Here is a 27,771-nt window from a genome sequence, read left to right on the forward strand (position 1 = left end):
TTTAAAATATTAAGTATAGTCTTAAATCAGTAGAATTTCACAGTAAACTTTTCAAGTATTTGATTTTCGGCTTATGGTAACTAAGTGTAAACCATTGCTTTTAATGTTCTTTTCAATGATATGCAAAAAAATCACACTTGATTTAAGAACATTCGTTTAAATTTAAATTCTTCACAAAACATCAAAAATGAATTACCATTATATTATAAACATGATCAAAATAAATCTTAGACATGAAAAAAGAACATAATCTCCCAAAGTAGCACAAATCTCACCTCCTTCAGAGGCAAACATAGAGCAAAATTAACAAAAAGATATTAACAGAATTGACCTGTAATTATAACATGACATACAGAAAACTTTTTAACAGAGATGATCCCTAAGAAAATTACAGTTATGAAAGATAATGAGGTGCCTTAAAATTTCTGCTTGAAAATTTTGCAAAGGTTCATTGTTGGTCCATTTAATTACTCAGGAAGATTTGATCTTCACAGGAAGCAGCTTCTAATAGCAGCTCTGGAATACTAGCTGTGACTTCCACTTGGAGGGTGCTATAATAACAGTGCACAAGAAAAATATGTTATTAAACATACAGGCCATAGCTTCAACTCCTCAAGAAGTCCTTTTTCTGAATACTACCATCCTCTAAATATGCACTTTGACTGAGCTCCGTATACGTTTATTTATACACCTGGTCTATTACAGGAACAGAAAAGCTTTAGAGTTCACAGTGAGACCACTCTTTGTAAATATAGTGACCCCCCATGCCCAAGATAAAGCAGACACACACACACACACACAATAATAAGACTTACTGCTGCCTTCAAAGCTTGATCTAGATCTTCCAGTAGGTCTTCCTCATCCTCTAAGCCCACAGAAAGTCGAATCAGTGTGTCACTAATTCCAAGGACATCTCTGTCATTCTTAAGAACTGATGCATGAGTCATGATTGCCCTGAAAGAAGACATGAGCAAATTTTTGATCACTATATTGTGTCAGTGGAGGCATGTTTCTGTCTCATAAACTGCAATTACCCTCAACATTTTTCTGCTCCAAATATCAAATTTTGCATACCCCTATAATTCACAGGCAAAAAAAGAGAAAATTACGAAACTTATCTCTTCTAGCTATGATTTTAAATGAAAAGCAAGATTTTTTTTATCCTGTTTATACCATTGGTAAGATATGCTCAATCCAAATACTGAAAGTGTGTGTCAAGTACCCCCATGCAGTAGGGTAAGGCATAGCCTCCCCCAATGTGTATATTTTAATACCTGCCTAAATGAACTTTGGCCAGAAATCATGTACTCCATGACCAACCTACTGGATTGCTACTTATAAGAGGTCTCTTGGACCAAGAGCCTGTCATAATTAGTTTCCTCTGGATCAATCCAGAGCTAGACCTTCTGAGGCACATCGGAGAAAGATGACCAAGAATCACTAGTAGCAACCAGTAAGCATTCAGAATTCCACAATATAACTCCTGGCATAGAGGCCTGGAAGGATTTTTCAAACAATCTAGCAGCCCATTACCATCATCAACAGATATAAAGGAAAACCACCCATAATATGTCAAGCACTGCAGTAAAAATTGGGAAACCAAGAAGAATGAGATATTTTCTTTACCCTAAATAACAAAGCAGGAGCTAAAAGCGATGACAATTCACAAAACAAAATAGTCTATATAAACAATGCCAAACAAGTATAGACAAAAAGACTGCCAAGTTCCAGGGAAGGAGAAATTTCTGTGAAGAATAATGGAGGAGAGGTTTAGCATCTTACTTAGCCCCAGTATGTGTATTACAACCAACACTCTTCCTTTCCCTGCACACCACCAGCAAAATCAATGCCTAAGCTGCTTTCTCCTCTCTTACATGAGAGCCATGGGGAAAAAAAAATCTCAGCTGTGGTCTGAGTGATGGATATCTTCCTTTGTCACTCTACTAAAGTGTTGTTTAGACACAAACATCCATCTTAAAATGTTCTGCCCTGGGAGACTCGTAATTCCTTAAAAGACTGTGTACATGTAGAAATAAGAACTCAGGTCTCAGAGACCAACAAACTTGGGTATGAATCTGAGCCCTTCCACATACTGGCTATGTGGCCTTATAAAAGTTACTCATCCTCAGTGCCTATTTCCTTATCTGAAATAATAATAGATGCATCTACTGTGTGCTTACCATGAGACAGATACTCTACTAGGTGGTTTGTGTGCATTAATTCATTTTTTTAATGAATAAAAATTGGATATAACACCTGTCTTAAAGGTTTGTCACAGGCATTAATTTGAAGGAACATGTATAAAGCACTTCTAAGCACTTGGAATGTAGTAGAGATGTCTAATAAAAGATAATAGTTCATAGTAGGTGCTAACGTTTCTTGGGTACTTAGTACGAACTAAGGCATTAGCTTAGGGATTTTTTTCCCCATGTTCTCGCAACAAACCTAAGAGCTATGTAGAGTGTTGTCCACATTTTAAAATTGAGGAAATTGAGATTTAGGGAGGATGAGTAACTTTTCTGAGGTCACAGAGTTACATGTGTTGTGAGGCTGGGAGACTAAGCTAATACACATTAGCTTCACTTCCTTCCTCCCATATTGCAATGCTGCACTAGTAGCAGCAGAGTTGGGAGACACAGAATGAAGGGTGATAGAACAGACAAGCCCTGACCTAAATCCACTCATCCTCTGGCATCGGGGTTATAGCCTAAACCAGAGTGTCTGGGGGCCAAGCAACTTTAAACAAAAATCCCTAAATAAATCAGGAGAGATTTATTTTAAGACAATTTTTTAAACAAGAGAGTCTTAACGTAATACACATTTCATTACTGTGAAAAACAAACCCATTTCACATGCTGAGTGTGCCCTCTTGTGCATCCAAACTTACTAGCAGGCATCTTCCGGAAAGACTAACAAAAATCTGCGTTACATGAATTATTTCAAGTCATTATTTAGACATCTTTTTTTTTTTTTAACTTGGTGAGACTGCCTGACTTTTGGTCTAACTGTAAACTCCTATACAAAGACAGAAAATAGGCCTAAACTTTGGTGGGCCCTGACATTTCTCCACACAATGCTTGCAAAACAAGTTATTCCACAAATGTTTATAAAAATGAAGACACAGAAATACACTGTATACATTTAGTACAGTTAAAAATAGTTAGGTTATGATGTTGACTTAACCCTGCAGTAATTACAACATATGGTCATAGTAGCATATAATAAAGGTAATATATATATATCAGGAATGCTTGCGGGGACAGGTAATCAATAAATGATAATCATTAATTTTTTGTTGTTGTTTTGGTTCTTTTTTGAGACAGAGTCTCGCTGCATCACCCAGGCTGGAGTGCAGTGGTGCGATCTTGGCTTGCTGCAACCTCGGCTCACTGCAACCTCGGCTCACTGCAACCTCCATCACTTGGGTTCAAGCGATTCTCGTGCCTTAGCCACCCAAGTAACTGGGATTATAGGTGTGCACCACCACACCCTGATAATTTTTTTTTTTTTTAGTAGAGACAGGGTTTCACCATGTTGGCCAGGCTGGTCTTGAACTCCTGACCTCAAGTGGCCCACCTCGGCCTCCCAAAGTACTGGAATTGCAGGCGTCAGCCATTGCACCAGGCCGAAAATCATTAATTATTAATCTAATTTTATGTGTTAAAAAATGGAAGTTTAAAGGTTAACTAATTGGTGGAAGCAGATCTCAAATCTAGATCCAAGCACCTTTTACCTCCCCTCACTGTTTCTGATGCAAATCCAAGAGTGAAGCTGCTAACACGTTCCTGTGTGACACTTGAGTCAATCAGCTCAACTTTCTGGATCTTTGTTTCCTTGCCTGTAAAATAAGCTGCTGGACTGTATGATCTTAGGCTGCTTCTTGTACCAATATCCTCTGATGCTTTGAAAAAACTAGATGAATTGATTGGGTTAGATACTGAAGGGCCTGGTACCAAGTTAGGGTTTGGATTTATCTTGTACACAACATGAAGATATTAAAGGTTTATCCTACAGAGAACAGAAAACAAAAGATTTGACAGTATCTAGTAGGGCTGTTCTCCAACAATCAACGGCATGGAGGAGTTTCATCAGAGACACATTTTCTGTTTCCCAAAGAGCCTTGAAAACAGCTTGTCTAGTACAAAGTCTCCAATCCCTTCTAAGGCTGAGTAGGGTAGAACATGTGGCCCTAGCTTAGAGGTCAGAGATCAGAGATCCTAGAATACAGTTACTGCTGGAATCTCTTTTTGACAGAGCAGGGAAGGAAGCAACATTTGGGAGGACACCGCTCACTAACAAGAAGCCCTCCATGAGATTTTATCAGGGTCTCCATCTTGACAGGGTTAGAGTCCATTCTGATTAATGTCATGCTATTCTTATTGTTAAATATCTTGAATTATCCCTGACCTTATCATATTTCTTTCCCAATCATTAAAGCTGACATCAAATTTAAAATACTGAGAAAAACAGAACTATACTTACGGAAGCTCAGCAAGGCTTTCGAATCCTCCCAAGCTCTCGGCCAGAGTAAATAGCTATAGCAAAGAAAACATGAATTTAGATTTTCTAGTAAAATAAAAATACTAAAATCTAAAAATAAATGTTTTTAGGCCAGGCACAGTGGCTCATGCCTGTAATCCCAGCACTTTGGGAGGCCAAGTCAGGCGGATCACCGAGGTCAGGAGTTCGAGACCAGCCTGGCCAACCAGTGAAACCCCGTCTCTACTAAAAATACAAAAATTAGCTGGGCATGGTGGCACGCACCTGTAATCCCAGCTACCTGGAAGGCTGAAGCAGGAGTATCACTTCAACCCAGGAGGTGGAGGTTGCACTGAGCCGAGATCATGCCACTGAACTCCAGCCTGGGCAAAAGAGTGAAACTCTGCCTTAAAAAAAAAAAAAAAAAAAAAAAAATTATTGCATTTGAGACTTTGCTCTGTGGTTACCACTTAAATAAAAAAATCTCTAAATGCTTCCCAAGTTATACATACTTCCTTGTTAATATATATCACTTATGAAATACATCCTTTAACTCCCTGCTGGAATAGGGGAAAAAAAAAACCCACTGTTTTTATGTTGAGTGTGATAGTGTCATAAAACTTTACAAATGTTTTAAAAGTTACTTTGGTAAATGTATTAAATTAAGGTGACACCAGGAACACTTTGACTAATCTGGCAGCTTTCTGTTAATCTATTCTGTAGTATTTAAACTGCATGAGCTCAAGGTTAAGCCCAGTGTATGGAGTTGGACAGGCCTCTTGCTCAAGGCCCCTGAGAGCCTCCTCCTGGCTTTTTGAAAATTAGACAAAGGCCTCACCCCAGTCAGATGCAGCTTAGGAGGCACAGGGTTTGGAAAGCCATTCACAGGATGGATTTTAGAACAGCCCTTGTGCAGTGCACTAACTGCACACTACTTCAAGGTTTTACCTATTTCATCTGAAAAAAGGGGTTCACTTTTAAATAAATGCATTAGAATACTCTGTGTCTCCAAACTGATTGTAGTATGTGGAGAGTTAAGTAAGTGAACATATTTAGATGTCTGCTACATTGTTGTTTAAGTCGTTTTCAACCCAATGCATTTCATGATAAAGAGGTTTATGAGTGTAACCTGCAGATACAAAAACATTATCTGGCTTGAGTAGAAGTGAAAGATAGTGAACTGCTGTAAGGCCTTACCTCCTACAATTTTAAACCTATTTTGTAAGTTTACCTTTAGGTTCTTGAGGAAAATCTCAGCATGCTGAAGAGTGCCCTTAATATAAAAGGTGACCATCCCTGTACAACCTGTACACTGACGCTTCACCAACTCATGCTGTGGATGAGAGGGCAGCCCTGTAATCATAAGGTATCATAAGTCTTATTTTAGAATTAAACATGTAATTTTTGAGGGGGGAGGGTGGTATTTTTCACTGTCTACTTAACTGCAAATAAGCCTAAGATGAGGATTATGCCATGCTCACATCTGACTACTTGCTCGGGCCCCTATCTCTCCAGCTTCATGTTGCCTCATCTTTTCTACCCTCTTCAGCTTTCTTTATGCCAGCACCACTGCACTCCCTTTCATCTCAGGACCTTTGCACATGCTGTCCCTTCAACCTGGACTTCCCTTGTTAATTATATCCTGTAATTTCTTGCTTAGTATCTGTCTTAGCCACCAGAGTTGCTCCATGAGGGCAAATCCATTTCTTTTGTTACTAATTGGATCCCAGTTCCTAGTGCAAAGCCTGGCTCATAGCTGGCGTTTAATAAACATTTCTTGAATAAATCTCCAATACCTTGTCTATGCCCTTTTAACCAATGCTGCCCATTCTTCATGGCATAGCTCAAAACTCTTCTCTCTCCCTCCATCCAAAATATATATCAATCAACAGCTCTTTACCTAAAGTACCTTTAGGGCATTTAGTTTCATATGTATTTCGCTTTGGTTTCTCTAAATTCCTTGTGAATTTCCTAGTGAAATTCCAGTCTTAATTTTTCTATATATTCTAGATGCTAGAACCCTCAAAAGGATCTAAAAAGAAAAGAACTACTTAGGACCACCACAGCTTAAAAGACTGGTAAAAATAAATTCAAAAAGTAAGATGTAAGTCAGCCAACTCCACAGAAGACTTTCTAGATGCTGGAAGAGGTGAAGGAATAAAAATACAGGAGAGAAATACAGGAGAGAACCTCAGGGTGCTGGGCGTAGTGGCTCACGCCTGTAATCCCAGCACTTTGAGAGGCCAAGGCAGGCAGATCACCTGAGGTCAGGAGTTCGAGACCAGACTGGCCAACATGGTGAAACCCCATCTTTACTAAAAATACAAAAAATAGCTGGGCGTGGTGGCGGGCACCTGTAATCCCAGCTACTCGGGAGGCTGAGGCAAGAGAATCACTTGAACCCGGGAGGCAGAGGTTGCAGTGAGCTGAAATTGCATCATTGCACTCCAGCCTGGGCAAGAGTGAAACTCCGTCTCAAAAAAAAAAAAAAAAAAAGAGAGAGAGAGAACCTCAGGGGAATTTTAGCACCTAATATCAAGTCTCAACTGGGACAAACCTCTATCAGATTAAAGTGACAGCTAATGCTGAATAGCAGACAGACAAGATTATAAGCAAATCAACTGAAAAGTCTAATGTTAAAATCTTTGAATAGGTATACACAAGCCTTCAAATCACAGACCACCACAGGAACAACTAATGCATAAAACTGATTTTCTACTATCCAAGCATCCACTAAACTAGAGGCAATACAACGGTAGAGACCAGGTCTATCTTCTTTCCACCTGACCCACCACAGAGCCTGATACATGGCAGTGCTCAATAATAAATGAACAAAAACAATACGTGAAAGCACCTAACTTACAAATAAATGTTACATAAACACGATGCTCAGGATAACTGCTGAAATCCTAGTAGATCTGCTTAGAAATCAAATTAACATACCAGGATAAATAACCTTTTCTACCCAAGGATTAGATTCCAGGAACTGGGCAACTGCCATTCCGTTTTTGAAATGCTTTTCCATTCGGACATGTAGAGTCTTCAGACCTCGATTGCAGAGGTAACAATCAATAGGAGATGGAACTGCTCCAAGAGCTGCAAAATGAACACATCCTGGATAAGTTTGAAGGCAGGGTATGGCCAAGAAATTATCTGGCTTCTCTTTTCCATTATAGTGACTCTCAGAAGCTAGGTGTAAAGCTCGATGTTTGAGTTCTAGGAGGAAAATAATATATCAAATCAGAAGCAGAAGAACAAAGCATAGAATATGCTTAGAGAAATTTACTTTAAAATGAGGGGAAGCAAATATGCTGAAAACTAAGTAAAAGCACAATGATATAAACTTCTCAAATATGAAGATAAGTAGTCCTTTCTATGATTTTAATAAAATAATAAATTGTTCATAGCCTAACCTTGTATTTCTTTGAAAAATTATTTTAACATACAGAGAAAAACAGCAGTTCGAGTCCTATTATTACTGAATATTCTACTAATATTCTATTTAGCCTTTGTGCAAAGCGGTCAATGATTTCACATGCCTCCAGGATATATACTTCATTTCTACTTTTTATAAACCAAAGGACACTTATCAAGCAATAAGTTTCAGTTTCCCTTGTGGAGGACATTTTTATTCCTAATCAGGTTTATATTTTACCTGTCAAGTTACAATGGCTTCATCTTTAACTATACTGGAGATAAACTAAGCAATGTAAATAGGAAATGGTGTTTAGACATCTATTGAAAAATGTAAGTTTATGCTGTAAGTGCTATTTAAAATTAACCATCATTCGTGATATAAAAGGTATAGTATATGAAAGCCCTCATTTCAAATGTAATTTTAAAAAAGAAAAAAAACCATTAAGTCTTGAAACTAAAAATTCACTAGGGCTTTATCAAATTATGATTATAATTAAGATGGACATGAAAATAAAAAAACTCATTTCTTATATCATATCATAAAGCCTTGCTATGCTATAACCGTTTTTGTTTTTTGTTTTTTGAGACAGGATCTCACTCTGTTGCCCAGGCTGGATTGCAGTGGCACGATGTCAGCTCACTGCAACCTTCGCCTCCCAGGCTCAGGTAATCCTACTGCCTCAGCCTCTGAGTATCTGGGACCACAGGCACATGCCACTGCACCTGGCTAATTGATTTGTATTTTTGGTAAAGACAGGGTTTTGCCATGTTGCTCAGGCCGATCTCAAACTCCTAAGCTCAAGTGATCCACCTGCCTCAGCCTCCCAATGTGCTGGGATTACAGGCATGAGCCACAGTGCCCAGCCTGCAATAACTATTTTTATAACACTTTCCTCTAAAATCAGAAAAAAATTTTTTGGCCAGGCACGGTGGCTCATGCCTGTAATCCCAACACTTTGGGAGGCCAAGGCAGGTGGATCACCTGAGGTCAGGAGTTTGAGACCAGCCTGGTCAACACGGTGAAACCCCGTCTCTACTAAAAATATAAAAAATTAGCTGGGCAGAGTCGTGGGCACCTGTAATCCCAGCTACTCAGGAGGCTGAGGCAGGAGAATCGCTTGAACCCAGTAGGTGGAGGTTGCAGTGAGCTGAGATCACGCCACTTCACTCCCGCCTGGGCAACAGAGTGAAACTCCATCTCAAAAAAAAAATTAATAAATAAAAAAAATCAGAATTTTTCTCCTCTATTTTTCATTTCTTCCTAAATTATTAGAATGCCATCACTTCACATCACTTAGTGGAAATACAAATATCAAATGTAGTCACTGAGAGTGTCATAGGGAACCTGGACTTTTTAATACTTACAATTTTGCAAGAAACGAAGTCTATTATGAAGGCTTTCACAATTAACAGACACCAGGCCAATTACAACATCACTGTGGCCTAAAAACAAAAAACAAACAAACAAACAAAAATTTCAGTTAGAAACAATTTGTGTTTACTCTTTATTTTATAATTTTCAAAATGTGATTTTCACTTGAAAAAACTCTCAGGGAAAAAGCTCTATAAAATAAGTTTAAGTAAATTTTATTCAACTGGACAGTAGCAAAAGCTATGTCTAAAACAAGAAAATAAAAATTATATAAAAACAAAATGTTTCTTTAAGGTGTCAGCAAGATAAAAGCATAACTTTTTATGGCCAACTTTAATCCTCTTCTCATAAATCATGAGCATAGTTTTGTGTACTGTTAATGAAATCCTACATTTAATCAAAGGATTTTTTTTTTTTTTACTCTCTCTATGAGTCACAGGAAATAATCTACAAAGTAATCAAAGAAAAGGGATCAAAAGCCAAGCCCTATGCAATTTTCACCTATCCATGAAAAAGAACGTTCAAAGTATGCATCTTACCATTCATGTATTTTGTTGCAGAATACATACAAATATCAGCTCCCAGAGCCAAAGGGCGCTGAAAGAACAAGTTTTTTACTTTAAATGAGAAACAATTTGAAAATATGCTTCATTACCTGCCTATTTGCAATTATAAATTCCATTCTTATTCTAATCAATACTAACTTTGCAAAAGTATGTGCATCTTAAAATTTTCCAGGATCTCTGATATTATTTCTCCTTTGCCTCCCTCCCACCAAAGAAAAATGTAAAGTATTGAATCCAGTATTGAATCTGAAGGCAAAAGTTTCTTGGAAAGCGCAGATAAGCCCAGGTCAACTGGTCTCTTGAACCTGTTTCTTTATAGCAATTGCTGACAGGACTCTAAATTTATTACCTACAGTAGAGACTCTAGTATTTTATGACTCATTAAACACATAAAATAGTTGAAATGAACATTCAGCAATTTTTATGTAGAGTAAGTATAAACTCATCTGCTTAGATTTTTAATCATTAAAACCTCATGACGTATGCTGTGATTATTTACATTTGGGGTTTGTCATGATCTTGATTCCTAATTACTCAGCCCTTCCTATGTGTGGGTTTCACATCCGTGGATTCAACCAACCATGGATAAAAAAAACTTGGAAAAATAGATGAACAGTTGTGTCTGTATTGAACATGTACAGACTTTTTTCTTGTCATTAGTTCCTAAACAATATAGTGTAACAACCATTTATAAAGCATGTACATTGTATTAGGTATTATAAGAAATCTAGACGGCTGGGAGTTGGAGAATGGCTCACTCCTGTAATCCCAGCAATTTAGGGGGCTGAGGCAGAAGGATCACTTGAGATCAGGAGTTTCAGGCTGCAGTGGACCATGATCAAGCCGCTGCACTTCAGCCTGAGTGACAGAGCAAGACTTTATCTTAAAAAACAACAAGAAAGAAATTTGCTGGGTGCGGGGGCTCACACCTGTAATCCCAATACTTTGGGAGGCTGAGGTGGGTGGATCACTTGAGGCCATGAGTTTGAGCCCAGCCTGGCCAACATGGTGAAACCCTATCTCTACTAAAAATACAAAAAAATTAGCTGAGCATGGTGGCACGCGCCTGTAATCCCAGCTACTCAGGAGGCTGAGGCAGGAGAATCACTTGAACCCAGGAGGCAGAGGTTGCAGTGAGCTGAGATGACACCACTGCACTCCAGCCTGGGTGACAGAGCAAGATTCTGTCTCAAATAAATAAATAAATAAATAAATATGTCTGAAACTGGGAGAATTAAGAAAAATAAAAATGAAAAGGAATTTTTAAAAGTGTTTTATTTCACCCAATTTTCCTGTAAATTAATCCTTTAAGTCATGGAGTATAATGTGATGCTCAATACATGTGTAATTGTGTAATGATCAAAAGCAGGGTAATTAGCATGCCCATCATCTCAAATATTTATCATTTCTTTGTAGTAGAAACATTTAAAATCCTCTCTCCTATTTTGATATATACAGTATCTTATTGTAACTATGATCATCCTTTTGTGCAGTAGAACACCAAAACTTATTCCTCTATTCTTCCTTCTAATTGTAACTTTGTACCCATTGACCATCCTCTGTCCTCCCCACCTCCACCCTCCCTTCCCCAGACTCTAGTAACCACTGTTCTATTCACTACTTCTATGAGATCAACATTTTTTACATTCCACACATGAATGAGATCATGCTATATATGTCTGTCTGTGCCTGGCTTATTTCACTTAACATAATGTCCTCTAGGTTAATCCTGTAGTCTTAAAATGTATTTGTTTACAACCAGAGTGAAAGGTGTAGACTTTCCACTTAATAAAACACTGTCAAGCCAGGAGTGGTGGTTCACGCCTGTAATCCCAGCACTTTGGGAGGCCTAGGCAGGTGGATCACTTGAGGTCAGGAGTTTGAGACCAGCCTGGCCAACATGGTGAAACCCCATCTCTACTAAAAATACAAAAATTAGCAGGGGGTGGTGGTGGAAACCTGTAATCCCAGCTACTCGGGAGGCTGAGACAGGATAATTGCTTGAACCGGGGAGGCGGAGGTTGCAGTGAGCTGAGATCGCGCCACTGCACTCCAGCCTGGGCGACAGAGCAAGACTCCATTTCAAAACAAACAAACAAACAAAAAAATACATTATCAACATCTTTCCCTTTACATTTTCCTAAACATAGAACTGTGTGTGTTTATTTCACCCTCATTAGAGCTGTTTAGTCTTTGGAAGATATTAGTATAGGTGGCTATGGGAACCTTTCATTTAGGGTATTTCAAAAATAGGACGCTTTAGGTAAAATATTGCCCAAAGCACTCTCTGCATATGTGTTTGCACATCTCTAAAGGGATGGGGTCAAAGTAGGTGAGGCCTAAGGTCTTTTCTAGTGCTAACATTCTGTAAACTCTATAGCCAAAAGAGAAGGAAAAATAAAAACCAAATCACTAACACCTCTGATCTCATTATCTTCTGAGAATCATGCTACGTACTTTATATAACCCAGAGAAGCAGTGTACAAAATACCTAACTCAATAAAATCAGTACCTTTATGGCTCTCATCATACAGGTGAGGAAAGGGGACTAAGAAAAATGAGATAGATCCCTCAGATTAAAAAGCTGGTAGAGCCAGGACTCACACCCAGACTGCCTGACTCCAGAGGTGCTACTCTGAAACTTGATGATGGTAGGTCTATTTTGCCTTTCGTGAGACTTACAGAAGATCCAGAGGACAAAAGACTGGGAAGAAAGAGAATATATTCCATTTTCATTAAGGTAAGACAATGAGAAGATTTTTTTCAGGAAGATTTGCTTCATGGAAACAACACATGTGGCTACTTAGGGATGATGCGATTCTGAGTATTTCAGCTGGAATAAATCCAAATTGAAATGAAGCAAATTCCAATCATTGGCATGCGGAATGTGATGTGGGCTTCAAAAAGGTAGAAAAACTAGACCTATGTTAGTGACAGTAATAGGAGAAAGAGGGCCAGGTTTGATGAGTAACCCGGGCAGGTCCAGGCTACAAAACGTATGCAATCTTTTTGGGAATATACAGGACTCACTGTGTCTCAGCTAAAGCTATCCTATGCTGTATTAACTGGCCTAATGTAAGTGGCATATGGGCTAAGGAGTTGCGATAAGGAATCTTACACTGAAAACCACCTGGGACAAATAGAAGATGCCAAATAGACAATGCCAGAAGATTTTTCACTTGGAAACAGACTGCTTTACCTGATAAAATCAGCAATCAAAGATACATTATGAGCCAAAGGCAGATGGCCCACGAAGGTGTCTGAATGCAATGTAGCCAGGAAGTGTGCTTCAGGAAAGGAAAATAAACCATGACAATGCCTTCGAATAAAATGGAGGAAGGTGAAAAGCAGGTTTATACAAACTGCCCAGGGAGTCAGCCAGTCACATGGAGGCAGCAACCTGGATCAACTTCAGGGACCCAGAACATAAGGGGGGAAATGTAAACAATAAAACCTGTAAACATCTGCCCAATTGAAGAGCCAGAGAAAATGAGCTGGGTTTCAGGAACTCTGCCATTATTGTAAGTTTTCTGAGGCCTCCCCAGAAGCCAAGCAGATGCCAGCATCATGCTTTCTGTACAGCCTGCAGAACTGTGAGCCAATTAAACCTCTTTCTTTATAAATTACGCAGTCTCGGATTATTTCTTTATAGCAGTGTGAGAATGGACTAATACAGTGCCCTGATAAACGAGGCCCCAGATAACTGCCTTGTCTCTTCTACCATGTGAGGACACAGCGAGAAGGCTCCATCTATGGACCAGAAAGTGGGCCCTCACCGGTACTGAATCTGCTGGCACTTTGATTGAGGACTTCCCAGCCTTCAGAACTGTGAGAAATAAATTGCTGTTTGTAAGCCACCCAGTTTATAGTATTCTGTTATGGCCACCCAAAGAGACTAACATAAGAGCACTATAAATACTTACAGCTATAATGTAAAATAAATAAAGTAAAAGTTCAAAATAATAATAAGTTAAAGAGATCTAGGCATAGTATATGGAGTGCTGAAGGAATAAAAACTAGAAGAAGAGAAATAATATGTATAATATATACTGAAATCATTGAGCATCACTTTTCTTTTAGAATATATATAAAAATATTCAAGGTGACTGAAAAATATGACTGATTTGTAATCAATGCATAAACATTCAAGTCCTTACTATGCATAAGGTATTAGCAGATACAATCACATAATAAGGCCATTTCTTCAGAGTTTACACACCCTAAGAGAACTCGTAAGCTTTTTTTTTTTTGAGACAGAGTCTCACCCTGTCACCCGGCTGGAGTGCACTGGCGTGATCTCAGCTCACTGCAAGCTCTGCCTCCCGGGTTCACGCCATTCTCCTGCCTCAGCCTCCCAAGTAGCTGGGACTACAGGCACCCGCCACTGCGCCCAGCTAATTTTTTGTATTTTTAGTAGAGACGGGGTTTCACCATGGTCTTGATCCCTGATCTCCTGATCCGCCTGCCTCGGCCTCCCAAAGTGCTGGGATTACAGGCGTGAGCCACCACGCGCAGCCTTGACAACTGGTAAGCTTTAATAAATAAAAAACACAAAGTAACATAGAGGATATTAACATAGGTTTGAAAAGATATTAACTAATGGTAGAAGAGGTCCAAATTTAATTCTCGATCCAGTAAATAATTAATTATGATTAGATTTCATGAATTTGATCATGATTTTAATTTAAGCAAGTCCTTTCTTTCCTAATTACAGATATATGTGGTCTACTAATTGTGCCAAAAAAAATTATTTTCATTTACCTGGAAATATGGCGACATAAAAGTGTTATCCACGACCAAAATAATGTCTCCATGCTTATGGACAATATGTGCACAGGCTTCAATGTCAATCACCTTCTGGGTGGGGTTTGTGGGGGTTTCGATCCAAACAAGCTAAAATAATTCAGCAAATAACAGTAGTTTGTAAAAATATACTTTACAAACATACATCTCATATATTGTAACAATCTGGGAAGCTACATTGTATAATGGAAACACATGGATGATGATGTTGGGAGGTTCAAATCTGAATCCCAGCCTTACCTGCAAATTTCTGAAGCCATAGGTATGTAATGTATCCTATTGATCTGTATAATTGGGTTGGTAATACCTATCTTACAGAATTTTTTGTAAAGATCAAGTGAGATAACGTACATGTAAACAGAAAAGTACTAAAGTTAATTATTGTACTTTTCTTAAAAAAGAAAGTGTATTCCAAAGACAGGTCAGTGTCTGGAAATTTTGTCTCAGAGATGAATAACATAGATTGTGTAAGAATACATCCTAGAATTTTAATGAAAGAGAATTATCCCTATGATGCCAAAAATATATTTAATATGAACTTAATGCCAGAAACTCTAGAAACTATAGAATAAGTATCTAAGACTTGAAGAGCATGGGCTTTAGACTAAAGAAGAAAAGTGACACCCACAACAGAAAACCTGGTTACCGCCTACTTAAAAAGTAACAATGACCTTTATATCTCAAAACCTACCACAATTCAGACACATGGTAGATGCTTGATAGTTATCAAAAGGACCAAAGAAAAGAATTCTATTTGTTGAACGAAATGCCATTGTACTGAATTACTTTCTTTTTTTTTTTTTTTAAGCAGCAGGGTCTCACTTTGTTGCCCAGGCTAGAGTGCAGTGGCATGATCACAGCTAACGGCAGCTTCGACCTCTCAGGCCCAAGTGATCTTCCTACCTCAGCCTCCCCAGTAGTTGGAACTACAGGCATGTGCCACCATGCTCGGCCAATTTTTTTTTTTTTTTTTTTGCAGAGAAAGGGTCTTGCTATATATCTCGAACTCCTGGTTCAAGTGATCCTCCTGCCTCAGCCTCCCAAAGTGCTGGTATTACAGGCATGAGCCACTGTGCCCAGCTGATTCTTTTTTTATTACCTGTTATTTAAATGGGCAAGAGATCTGGTTTAAACTCTTCTGACTTCAGAGTTTTACTCTGGAAAAGATAAGATGGTTAAATAATACATATTCTACAAAAATCTTGAATTATTTAAAGAATCTATAAAAATTATTCCTGGTAAGAATTTATTATTCCTACTGATAATAAAAAAAATAAAAATTACCAAATAAATAAAAAGTAGGTTGTACATGGACTTAAACATTCTACTTCAAGTGAAAAACCTGATATTTTAGGAAGGAAAATGTATTAATTCAAGTTGGTAGGGTCACTATATAAAATTCTGTTGACAAGACTTACTGTACTCATAATTTGCTTTCCTCCCTTAGAAAGATTCAGACCAGGGCCCGGCACGGTGGCTCATGCCTGTAATCGCAGTACTTTGGGAGGCTGAGGCAGGCGGATCACAAGGTCAGGAGTTCAAGATCAGCCTGGCCAACAAGGTGAAACCCCGTCTCTACTAAAAATACAAAAATTAGCTGAGCATGGTGATGGGCGCCTGTAATCCCAGCTACTCGGTAGGCTGAGGCAGGAGAATCATTTGAACCCAAGAGGCAGAGCTTGCAGTGAGCTGGGATTGCGCCATTGCACTACAGCCTGGGTGACAGGGTGAGACTCCGTCTCAAACAAAAAACAAAAAAAGACTCAGACCAGCTATTTTAATGTGACTTTTCTCCCAAGCAAGATAAAAAACAAGTTCTTCTGGAAACAAACCTTAATTACCAAAACCTCAACCATGTTAATGTGCAAAGTAATTATTTGTACATGAAAAGATATTTATTTTTTAGCATTCATTGCAACATAATCTTGGGTACAATTCTAACCTTTTAATCATTAGCAAAAAGTTGTAAACAGCTGACTTATAAAAGACACTGGTCCTTCTTTTATCCACACAGAATTTAAATGAGGTCCCAAGAAAGAATATCACATATGCCATTCACTCAGACACAAAACACCTTCCGGTGGCATACAAATTTCCCAGGATGGAAGCTAAAGATTGCTTGTGGCCTATTCTCTACATCTAACTAGTATCTGGGCAGCATCCCTCACAGCCCGGCAAAGCCACTGTGCTTCGAGTTTGGGGGTTTGGCAGGCTTCTTTTTCTATAGTCCAATCTCTGTGATGACTTCTGTTACCAATACTCTTTTGGCTATGCAGTTAAAAATTAGGTGCTCCTGCATAGAAATTTTTTTAACAATTACCATGTATCCAGGAACTATACTAAGCATTTCATATTCATTATCTCATTTGATTCTCACACTCCCGTTTCTATAAAACCAGTATAATTATCTCCATTTTGCAAATGAAGAAACTGAGACTTTGGTTAAATAATTTGCCCAAGATAATATACTAACTAAGATAACAGAATCAAAATTTGAATTCTACTCCAGAAATCATGTACTACCATTATGCTATAACACCCCGGAGATGACAGTCTATCTTAATTTTGTTGATGTTTCCAATGGCATAAAATAAAATTTGTTATTCACATTAAATTATATCCTCTAGTAAACAGAAATGATGAAAACAAAACATCGAAGGAAAAACAGGCAAAACTGAAAATGAGCTGAGTTACCTTGGTTTCTGGTGTAATTGCTGCCTCTAGTAATTTGATTTTGGAACAATCAACAAAAGAAATCTTTAATCCAAATTCAGATGCCACTTGCCTGAAGTACCTGTTTGTACCTGAGACAGAAGGGAATCAGATAAAATGAAAAGAACATTGCATTAAGAAACATTCATTCCTTCTATGTATAAACACTTACAAAATATATGGAACTCTCAGTCACCAAGGAAAATGCAACTAAAAGCAATTCTAGTTTGGTTAAATAGTTTGGCTATCTGATATAGTAAAGAATAATAAGGTTTGTTCTCTAAAGGCTCAAGAGTCAAATAAAACACACTTGAGATCCAAAAGTAGCATGAAGCAAATAATGTTTTTCAAAACATCCAATCTCCACTAAGTGACATGCTTCCTGAAACATCATATCTTTTCAAACAATTTCTACCTAGTTCTCAACTCTAAACTAAATGAATCAATGTCAATGAAAGGTTCAAAATAAATTTCAATATACTTTGTAATGGAAAAGAATTGGTTACTATTCTTTGTACTTTTTTGATCTTTTTGTTATGTAGTTCTGAAAGTTTTAATCGATAAAATGAGACAATATAAATCAAACTACCAGATTTTTACAGTGAAACAAGGTAAATCATTTGACTTAAAATAATTTTTTATAAATACACCTGGATTTGATTTTTACACATAAAAACTTAAAGAAAAAATTGATATTGATACTCAATAACAACAACAACAAAAGAATATTCTGTCATTAATGAGAAACTAGACTTTTGATGGTATGTAGACTGACCCTAGGTAATATAAAATTGAAAAATAATGTAAAAAGTTCTTTAAAATAAACAATTTTCAGGATTTTATACCTATGTTTGCCATGAGACTTTTATAATGCATTATAAAAGTATCTAAAGGTTTCAGATTTCTATAATTTCAACTCAACAAGCTAATATAAGAAACTAAGATAAAATACGAAACATTGTGCAAATTTCTGAGGGATAAAATGATTACTAAGAGTAAGTCCCTTCCTTTAAAGCAGGGGTCCCCAACCCAGGCCACAGACAGGTACAGGTTTGTGGCCTGTTAGGAATCCAGCTACACAGCAGGAGGTGAGCAGCGGGTAAGCAATATAACTCCCTGAGCTCAGTCTCCTGTCAAATCAGCGGCAGCATCAGATTCTCACAGGAGGAAACCTACTGTGAATTGCTCATGGGAAGGATCTAGGTTGTGCACTCCTTACGAGAATCTAACTTTCGAGGGATCTAGATTGCATGCTCCTTATGAGAATCTAAATAGTGCCTGATGATCTGAGGTGGAACAGTTTCATCCTGAAACCATCCCCCTGTCCCTGGAAAAATTGTATTCTACAAAACCAGTCCCTGAGGCCGGGCACGAGTGACTCACATCTGTAATCCTAGCACTTTGGGAGGCCGAGGCAGGTGGATCACCTAAGGTCAGGAGTTCGAGACCAGCCTGACCAACAAGGAGAAACCCTGGCTCTACTAAAAACACAAAGTTAGTCAGGCGTGGTGGCACATGCCTGTAATCCCAGCTACTCGGGAGGCTGAGAGAGGAGAATCTCTTGAACCCAGGAAACGGAGGTTGCAGTGAGCCAAGATCGTGCCACTGCACTCCAGCCTAGCAACAGAGCAAGACTCCACCTCAAAAAAAAAAAAAAAACACGCCGGTCCCTGGTGCCAAAAAGGTTGGGAACTGCTGTTTTAAAGGACTTAGTGATTTAACTTTTTGTTCAGATAGGAAATAGATAAAATGATAATATTCTAGAAATCACATTTTAATTATTTGGAAGCATCTGGAATATATGTATATGTATATTCACAAAATTCCTTGCTTTTGTTTTAAATACAAAAATCAGTGGGCTTAAAGGCAATGGCAAGCCTGTCTTCTCCACATTCACCACTTTAAATAGCTAACATTTAATTTCTTTGGAATGGAAGTTCTTAAATTTTTTTTATTATACTTTAAGTTTTAGGGTACATGTGCACAACATGCAGGTTTGTTACATATGTATACATGTGCCATGTTGGTGTGCTACACCCATTAACTCATCATTTAGCATTAGGTATATGCTTATCATCACTGGCCATCAGAGAAATGCAAATCAAAACCACAGTGAGATACCATCTCACACCAGTTAGAATGGCGATCATTAAAAAGTCAGGAAACAACAGGTGCTGGAGAGGATGTGGAGAAATAGGAACACTTTTACACTGTTGGTGGGACTGTAAACTAGTTCAACCATTGTAGAAGTCAGTGTGGTGATTCCTCAGGGATCTAGAACTAGAAATACCATTTGACCCAGCCATCCCATTACTGGGTATATACCCAAAGGATTATAAATCATGCTGCTATAAAGACACATGCACATGTATGTTTATTGCGGCACTATTCGCAATAGCAAAGACTTGGAACCAACCCAAATGTCCAACAGTGATAGACTGGATTAAGAAAATGTGGCACATACACACATGGAATACTATGCAGCCATAAAAAAGGATGAGTTCATGTCCTTTGTAGGGACAGGGATGAAGCTGGAAACTATCATTCTCAGCAAACTATTGCAAGGACAAAAAACCAAACACCACATGTTCTTACTCATAGGTGGGAATTGAACAATGAGAACACATGGACACAGGAAGGGGAACATCACACACCGGGGACTGTTGTGGGGTGGGGGGAGGGGGGAGGGATAGCATTAGGAGATATACCTAATGCTAAATGAAGAGTTAATGGGAAGTTCTTAAATTTAGAGCCATAGATGGGCTTCACCGGTTCAATCCATGAGACCCCTAAAATTAAAATGCTAATCACTCAGTGTAGTCTTAAGAACATTTTTTGGGAAAAGAGGCCCATATCTCTCAACAAATTTTTGAAAGTTTCCCTGGTGCCAAACAAAAAATAAAAAGCAAAAGGGGATGTGTGGGGTTGAACTCTTGAGAGTAACCTGAGTTGTATTTCATCTTTATTACAGGTAAAAATTAAGTTACAGGAGAACACTGTCTCTCTAAACCTTATCTTCTCTAGAGCAGAATATGTCTGCAAGTTGATCAAGTGCTACGTATTCATTCTAGCACCTTAAATACTATTCTTATTAAATACTCTCTGGCCAGGTGAGGCGGCTTGCACCCGTAATTCCAAAACTTTGGGAGGCTGGAGAGGGAGGATCACTTGAGCTCAGGAGTTCCAGACCAGCCTGACCAACACAATGAAACCCCGTCTCTACAAAAAATACAAAAATTAGTCAGGTGTGGTGGCACGCGCTTGGGGTCCCAGCTATTCAGGAGGCTAGGGCATTAGAACCATTTGAACCCAGGAGGCAGAGACTGCAGTGAGCCGAGATCATGCCACTCCACTCCAACCCGGGTGACAGAGTGAGATCCTATCTAAAAATAAACAAATAAATAAATAAATAATCTCTCTTATAAGCAGTTCCAGAACATGGACCCTAATTGTTTATGGTCCTCTTTTCCCAAGTCTGAGAGAGCATAGAGGTACCCGTCACACCTGTAAACTATAATAAATAATCAAAAATACTGGCAACATTGTTAATATTAATTCAGGGCTCACTTTATTATCTGTAAAATACAAGTTTACACAATATAAATGAGAGGGGTCACCTACCTCCATACACATCATCCATACAAATAATTTGGTCTCCTGCTTTTAAAAGATGGGTAATAGTTACAGTGGCTGCTAAACCTGAAGCAAAGGCCAAACCTAAAATAAAAATCAAGTTAGAGTAAGCTGAAAAGTCAGGCCTATAGGTTACAACACACCTCCAAGTATTTACCTGACTTACTTTAATGCAGATAGGAAGCCATCACTGCTGAGTTGCTAGAGGCCCCTGATTAATACCATTACAAAATCTCCTTTTCTATTTCAAGAATAAGATATCTTAAAAATAAAAAATATATGATGTGGACAGATACTTTTGTGTTAAGTCAATTTTGCCTTGGTAATAATATTTCTCTGAAACACTTCAAGAAAATAATTCTTTACAAATATCTGAGATAAAAGGCCTATTGCCAGTTAAACTACAGTTTAAAAATAGCAAACTAAAGGAATTTCAGGGCGGGCGTGGTGGCTAATGCCTATAATCCCAGCACTTTGGGAGCCCAAGGCAGGTGGATCATTTGAGGTCAAGATTTCGTGACCAGCCTGGCCAACAGGGTGAAACACTGTGTTTACTAAAAATACAAAAATTAGCCAGGCATGGTGGCACATGCCTGTAATCCCAGCTACGAGGGAGACTGAGGCAGGAGAATCGCTTGAACCCAGGAGGTGGAGGTTGCAGTGAGCCAAGATTGCACCACTGCACTCCAGCTTGGGTGACAGAGGGAGACTCCATATCAAAAAAAAAGAAAGAAAAGAGAAATTTCAAACATAAAGAATAGAGCAAAGATATGATTCATACATTAATTATATGAATATGCAATTCAGTAAATATTTTAACAAAACTCGCAATCAGACCTGAGATTTGTCTGATAAGTGTAATCACAATGAATACACAAGACTCTCTTCATTAAAAAAAAAAAAGTTTAGGGAGTTAATCTCTAATCTCTGACAGCACATTATCAGGAGTTATTGACCACTGAAAATAACTTTAGTGCTATTCTCAGGCACAAATTATTAGGTGAATAAACCAGAGGATAAGCAAGTTTAGGCCAAGTGTGGTGGCTCACATCTATAATCCCAGCACTTTGGGAGGCCGAGGTGGGCAGATCACTTGAGCCCAAGAGTTCGAGACCAGCCTGGCCAAAATAGCCCCATCTCTACTAAAAATACAAAAAAAAGGCTGGGCGTGGTGGCCCACTCCTGTAATCCCAGCACTTTGGGAGTCCAAGGCGGGAGATCACGAAGTCAGGAGATCGAGACCAGCCTGGCCAACATGGTGAAACCCCATCTCTACTAAAAATACAAAAAATTAGCTGGGCGTGGTGGCAGGCACCTGTAATCCCAGCTACTTGGGAGGCTGAAGGAGAAGAATTGCTTGAATCCAGGAGGCGGAGGTTGCAGTGAGCCGAGATCCTGCCATTGCACTCCAGCCTGAGCGACAAGAGCAAGACTCTGTCTCAAAAAAAAAAAAAAAAATTAGCTGGGTGTGGTGGTGCACACCTGCAATCCCAGCCACTCAGGAGGCTGAGGCAGGAGAATCGCTTGAATCCTGGAGGAGGAGGTTGCAGTGAGCAGAGATTGTGCCACTGCACTCCAGCCTGGGCAACAGAATGAGAGACCCTGTCTCAAAAAAAGATTTTATATTCTAATAGGTGGTGTTATTAAATTTAATTTCCATTTATTTATTTATACTGACAGTTTCAGATGAAGATTGTTTTCACATGAATACTACATGATAAATGTAGTATTAATAAATGTAGTATTCGTGTGAATTTTTTTCTTTATTCATTTGTCCTCTATTCATATGTATTTTTACCTGATGATTACACATATGCATATTATACCAACTGAGGGACCTTGGGCAAAGAATTCAAAGGCAGTAGAACAGGAATTTTGAACTAGCAAATCTGTTTCTTTTCAGTTCCACATTCTGTGCCTCTATGGTTTTCTCTATACATTTAAAAATAGATTCTAGACTGTGAAATGGAAATTACTTACAGTATTTAGCCCCATCCAGTGCTGCTACTGCTTTTTCAAGGCAATTCCTAGTGGGATTTCCAGAACGGCTATATTCAAAACCCTGAAAAAAACAAGTTCGAGTTCATCCTAAGAGATTTGAGTCCTAACATAGAGAACTATAGTTTCACCCTACCATAATTAGTTTCTATTCTTTAGTCATGATATGTCTTGCTTTAATACAGAAGCAGAACAGTGCTGTGGCTATAGTCAAGATGCTCTGAAGTCAAACAAACTCTATGTGAATTCTGTATCTGCCACTTATGAGCTGCATGACACTAGGTAAGTTACTTCACATTTCCAAGAGTCAATCTCAATATCTGTAAAATGGGAATAAAATACAGATATCTAGTTCATAAAATTGTTGTGAAGATAAAATGAGATAATGCACAAATTCACTACATGTTTCCTGGCACATGCTAATCACTAAATAAATGGCAGTTTTTATTATTAGTATGTTTATTATGTTAGACTCACCTTTTTTCATTAATCTGGAAACATTAGGAAAAGGGACTTGCATGAGCCAACAGAATAAACCTAATTCTAACCTGTATTTCATTTCCTAAGAAATAAATGATTAAGTGATACAAGTTTTTTTTTTTTTTAAGGATAGGACCTCACTCTGTTGCCCAGGCTAGAGTACAGTGGGGCAATCATAGCTCACTGCAGCCTCAAACTCCTGGGCTTAAGCAGTCCTCCGATCTCAGCCTCCTGTGTAGCTAAGACTACAGGTGCACGTCACCATGCCTAACAAATATTTTAATTTTATTTTTTGTAGAGGCAGTCTAGCTATGTTGCCTAGGCTGGTCTTGAACTCCTGACCTCAAGCAATCTTCCCACATTGGTCTCCCAAAGTGCTGAGATTACAGGAGTGAGCCACCTGTCAGGCTGATTCAAGTTCTATTTAGCATACAACAGGAAGTTATGATCACATCCTACCAATGCTCAACATTCATTCACATCTTGGCTCTACAAAAGTGGCTCAAAGCATAGGGAGCAATTCCTGGCAAAACAGCTCCACACAATACTTTTTAAAATTTTGCATTCCTGTAATCCCAGCTACTCGGGAGGCTGAGGCAGGAGAATTGCTTGAGCCCAGGATGCGGAGGTTGCAGTGAGCCGAGATAGTGCCACTGCACTCCAGGCTGGCCAACAGAGCGAGACTCTGTCTCGGGAAAAAAAAAAATTGCATTATTCTCCTTTTACATATATGGCACCCTGCTAGCTATATTCATCCAGTCATTCTACTAATCCTTATGACTGGCTTTGAGGAAAGTGAAGCCAAATGCAATAGTACCTAGGGAGTGTCAAAACCGGATTGCGAACCAAGGATTCGAACATTAATTAGAAGTCCTATAATTTTCTCCCTCTGCTTCACATAACATAACAAAACACAACCACTCTTTCACCTTTGTTTCTGATTCAGAAGCTCCCAGTATTAACAACAATAACTTCTAAAAGTTTTGTTGCTATGTGCCCTTGTTTATGACAAGTTGAGCAGACTTTTTTTTTGAGAGGGAGTCTCGCTCTGTTGCCAGGCTGGAGTGCAGTGGCGCAACCTCCACCTCCCGGGTTCAAGCGATTCTCCTGCCTCAGCTTCCAGAGTAGCTGGGACTACAGGCACGCCACCACACACAGCTAATTTTTGTACTTTTTTAGTAGAGATGGGGTTTCACTACGTTGGGGAGGTTGGTCTTCATCTCCTGACCTCATGACCCACCCGCCTCAGCCTCCGAAAGTGCTGGGATTATAGGCGTGAGCCACCGCGCCCAACCTGAGCAGACATATTTTATAGGGCTCCAGGATATCTTTACCCCTCCCCACCATCACCTTCTTACCATGACCTGCAGCTGTACCCTGCAGATTAAAAAAAAAAAAAGTTTGGATTCATGTGGCTTCTGCCACAGAAAGTTACCTCCCGTTTCTCATTCAGCTCTTCAAATTCCCTTTAGTGGTCTTAACTGATTTTTAAAAAGGGCCGGGCACGGTGGCTCATGCCTGTAATCCCAGCACTTTCAGAGGTGAATCACCTGAGGTCAGGATTTCAAGACCAGCCTGGCCAACATGGTGAAACCCCGTCTCTACTAAAAATAAATAAATTAGCTGGGCATGGTGGCGGGCAGCTGTAATCTCAGCTACTCGGGAAGCTGAGGTAGGAGAATTACTTGAACCCAGGAGGTGGAGGATGCAGTGGGCCAAGATCGCACCACTGCACTCCAGCCTGGGCAAGAGAGCAAGACTCTGTCTCAAAAAAAAAAAAAAAAAAAAAAGATATTAAGCAGAGTTTTTGTGGATTTAACCATCCCTGCTGGCTTCCTGGAAACATTTAATTATTAATATCACACCTGAATGGTAAACTTTTGCACTAAGTTCCAAAGCTTGGGCAGCTACACTTTCATTAAACCCTACACAAGAAACGAACTGCATGTTTGAAAGAGAGGCTGTGAGCCGGGCGCCGTGGCTCACACCTGTAATCCCAGCACTTTGGGAGGCCGAGGGGGGTGAATCACGAGGTCAGGAGTTCAAGAGCAGCCTGGCCAACATGGTGAAACCCCGTCTCTACTAAAAAAAATAAAAAATGAGTCAGGCGCAGTGGCGGGCGCCTGTAATCCCAGCTACTTAGGAGGCTGAGGCCGGAGAATCGCTTGAACCCGGGAGGCGGAGGTTGCAGTGAGCCGAGATCGCACCACTGCACTCCAGCCTGGTGACAGAGTAAGACTCTCTCTGAAAAATAAAAAAGAAAGAAAGAAAGAGAGGCTGTGTACATATTTTGATTCTAAAATACAGTAAAGAGTATTCTAAACCAGTTGTAGAAATGGCCTTAGAACTCTATCTCACAAAACAAGGGACGGTCTGTAAGGATTTTCCTCAACTTATATAACACACTGAAGTGGTTTCCAAAGCATAATCAAGGCTTTGGACTTACAGACTTTAACTAATTCTTACAAATCTCAGCAACTTTTAAATTCTCTAAGATCCATCAAGTATGCCACCAAAAGGGGGAAAAAAGCTATGTGATTAACAAAGAGGGCTCCTTCGTAGGCTTTACAGATCATTCATGTATGACTCTGTGTCAGTTCCTTTTCTATAAAAAGTACATAATACCTGTCCTGCCTTCTGACCTGGTTGTTGTGAGGATCAAATGGAAATAGTGTAAATGTGAACATCATGAAAAAACAAATTACCATCGAGTAATTATTATGTACTATACAGCCTTAAATACATCTCAACAACTTATGTGGTAGATACTATTATTATCCTCATTTATACAGGATCAGTCAGAGGTTTTGATAGGTTAACTAACTTGCCCAAGGTCCCCCAGCTCAGAAGAAGTGGTGTCAGAATGCAAACCTAGCCTTTGACTATAAGACTTGTGTTCTCTTTTTCTGTTGTTGTTTGAGTTGGAGTTTCACTCTTGTCACCCAGGCTGGAGCACAATGGTGAGATCTTGGCTCACTGCAACCTCTGCCTCCTGGGTTCAAGCGATTCTCCTGCCTCAGCTTCCCGAGTAGCTGAGATTACCCGCCACCATGCCCAGCTAATTTATTTATTTTTAGTAGATGGGGTTTCACCATGTTGGCCAGGCTGGGCTCGAACTCCTGTCCTCAGGTGATCCACCCGCCTCAGCCTCCCAAAGTGCTGGGATTACAGGCGTAAGCCACTGCACCCGGTCATGAGTTGTGTTCTTAATCACTAAGCCACAGTGCTCAAATGACGCAATAGGCTAAATTGTTACTAGCATTATTAGAGATAGCATAGTGTAGCTGAGTGCCTAGGAGTTGGTTCCTAAAGCAACCTCAAGTTTCTAAAGTTTGAATTCCATCTCCAATACTTACTAGTCTAAGGCTAGTTACTTAACTCCCTAAATCTCAGCTTCTTTATTGGGAAAAAATGAGAATTCGGTTCAGACTAGGGTTGTTGTTAGGATTAGATGAGACAATACATGTAATACACATGATATATACGAGCACGTATTTGGCATATAGTAGGTACTCAATAACTATTAATACAGCTACTGGAAACAATCTTAATTCTAGTCAAGTTATCAGACCCTTAATATTTTTTAAGCAGACTCCGTACTACATCTTTAAAATTTATGCTGCTAAAGGTAACTCAAAAAAGTTATGACCTTCGATTTTTAATTGCAAATTTGTCAAAATCACCTGAATTTCAGGCCAAATCTATATGGCAAGTTGGACAAACGGCTCCTTCCAGTCCTGCTTATCAAAAGAAATACGATCACTGGACCATCCGATACAAAGCTGTGCTGCAAGAATTACAGTGTAGAAACATCTTTCGGTTGCCTTCCTAATTTATAAGTCATATTATAAATTACTTACATGCCTTTCAAATTCATAAGCCGTATCTCTTTTACCGCCCAACTGTGGACAGCCCCAGACAGACCCAGCTCACCGAGTGCTGGCCAGGCGCCCCTTGCTTGAACGTGGTGGACAGTGAGATGGGGGGCACTAGAGCCTTGGAGGTCCATTGCTCTGGATCCTGGCCCACATGGATCGCCTGCGTGGCGAAATGTTGGAAGTGTGGCAGGAAACCTTGTGAGGAGGCGTCTTTTTCCTGCATGCTGAACCGCGAAAGAAGGAGAGAGGAAAAGAACACCGAAGATATAACCAGTCGAAGCCGGGTGTCCGGGGTTGGGAGAGACAGAAGGATCAGGCGAGAAGGAGCTAAAGCACGCAGGTAGAGCCGACGGCGAGCGCACTAAAGCGGCACACAGCGATTGTTGGGGTGGATTTTATTAGCGGGTCTGCAGTCTCATGATCACAGTGGGGC

The 27,771-nt window shown here is 39.3% G+C and overlaps 1 protein-coding gene across 1 annotated transcript; it reads right to left on the bottom strand.

Annotated features, from left to right (window-relative positions):
* Window positions 1-143: 143 nt before the first annotated feature.
* On the bottom strand, window positions 144-27,766 carry CTH (cystathionine gamma-lyase). The gene is made up of 12 exons (XM_003830604.6): window positions 27,394-27,766; window positions 22,963-23,044; window positions 20,971-21,066; window positions 17,332-17,441; window positions 14,596-14,727; window positions 9,808-9,865; window positions 9,262-9,339; window positions 7,423-7,575; window positions 5,711-5,832; window positions 4,483-4,535; window positions 816-954; window positions 144-551 (listed from the first exon to the last, which is right to left on the bottom strand). The coding sequence occupies exons 1-12, from the start codon at window positions 27,559-27,561 to the stop codon at window positions 525-527; spliced, it is 1,218 nt and encodes a 405-aa protein (XP_003830652.1). The 5' UTR covers window positions 27,562-27,766; the 3' UTR covers window positions 144-524.
* Window positions 27,767-27,771: the final 5 nt, after the last annotated feature.

Source organism: Pan paniscus, chromosome 1 (assembly GCF_029289425.2).
Source record: "Pan paniscus chromosome 1, NHGRI_mPanPan1-v2.0_pri, whole genome shotgun sequence".
Taxonomy (NCBI): domain Eukaryota; kingdom Metazoa; phylum Chordata; class Mammalia; order Primates; family Hominidae; genus Pan; species Pan paniscus.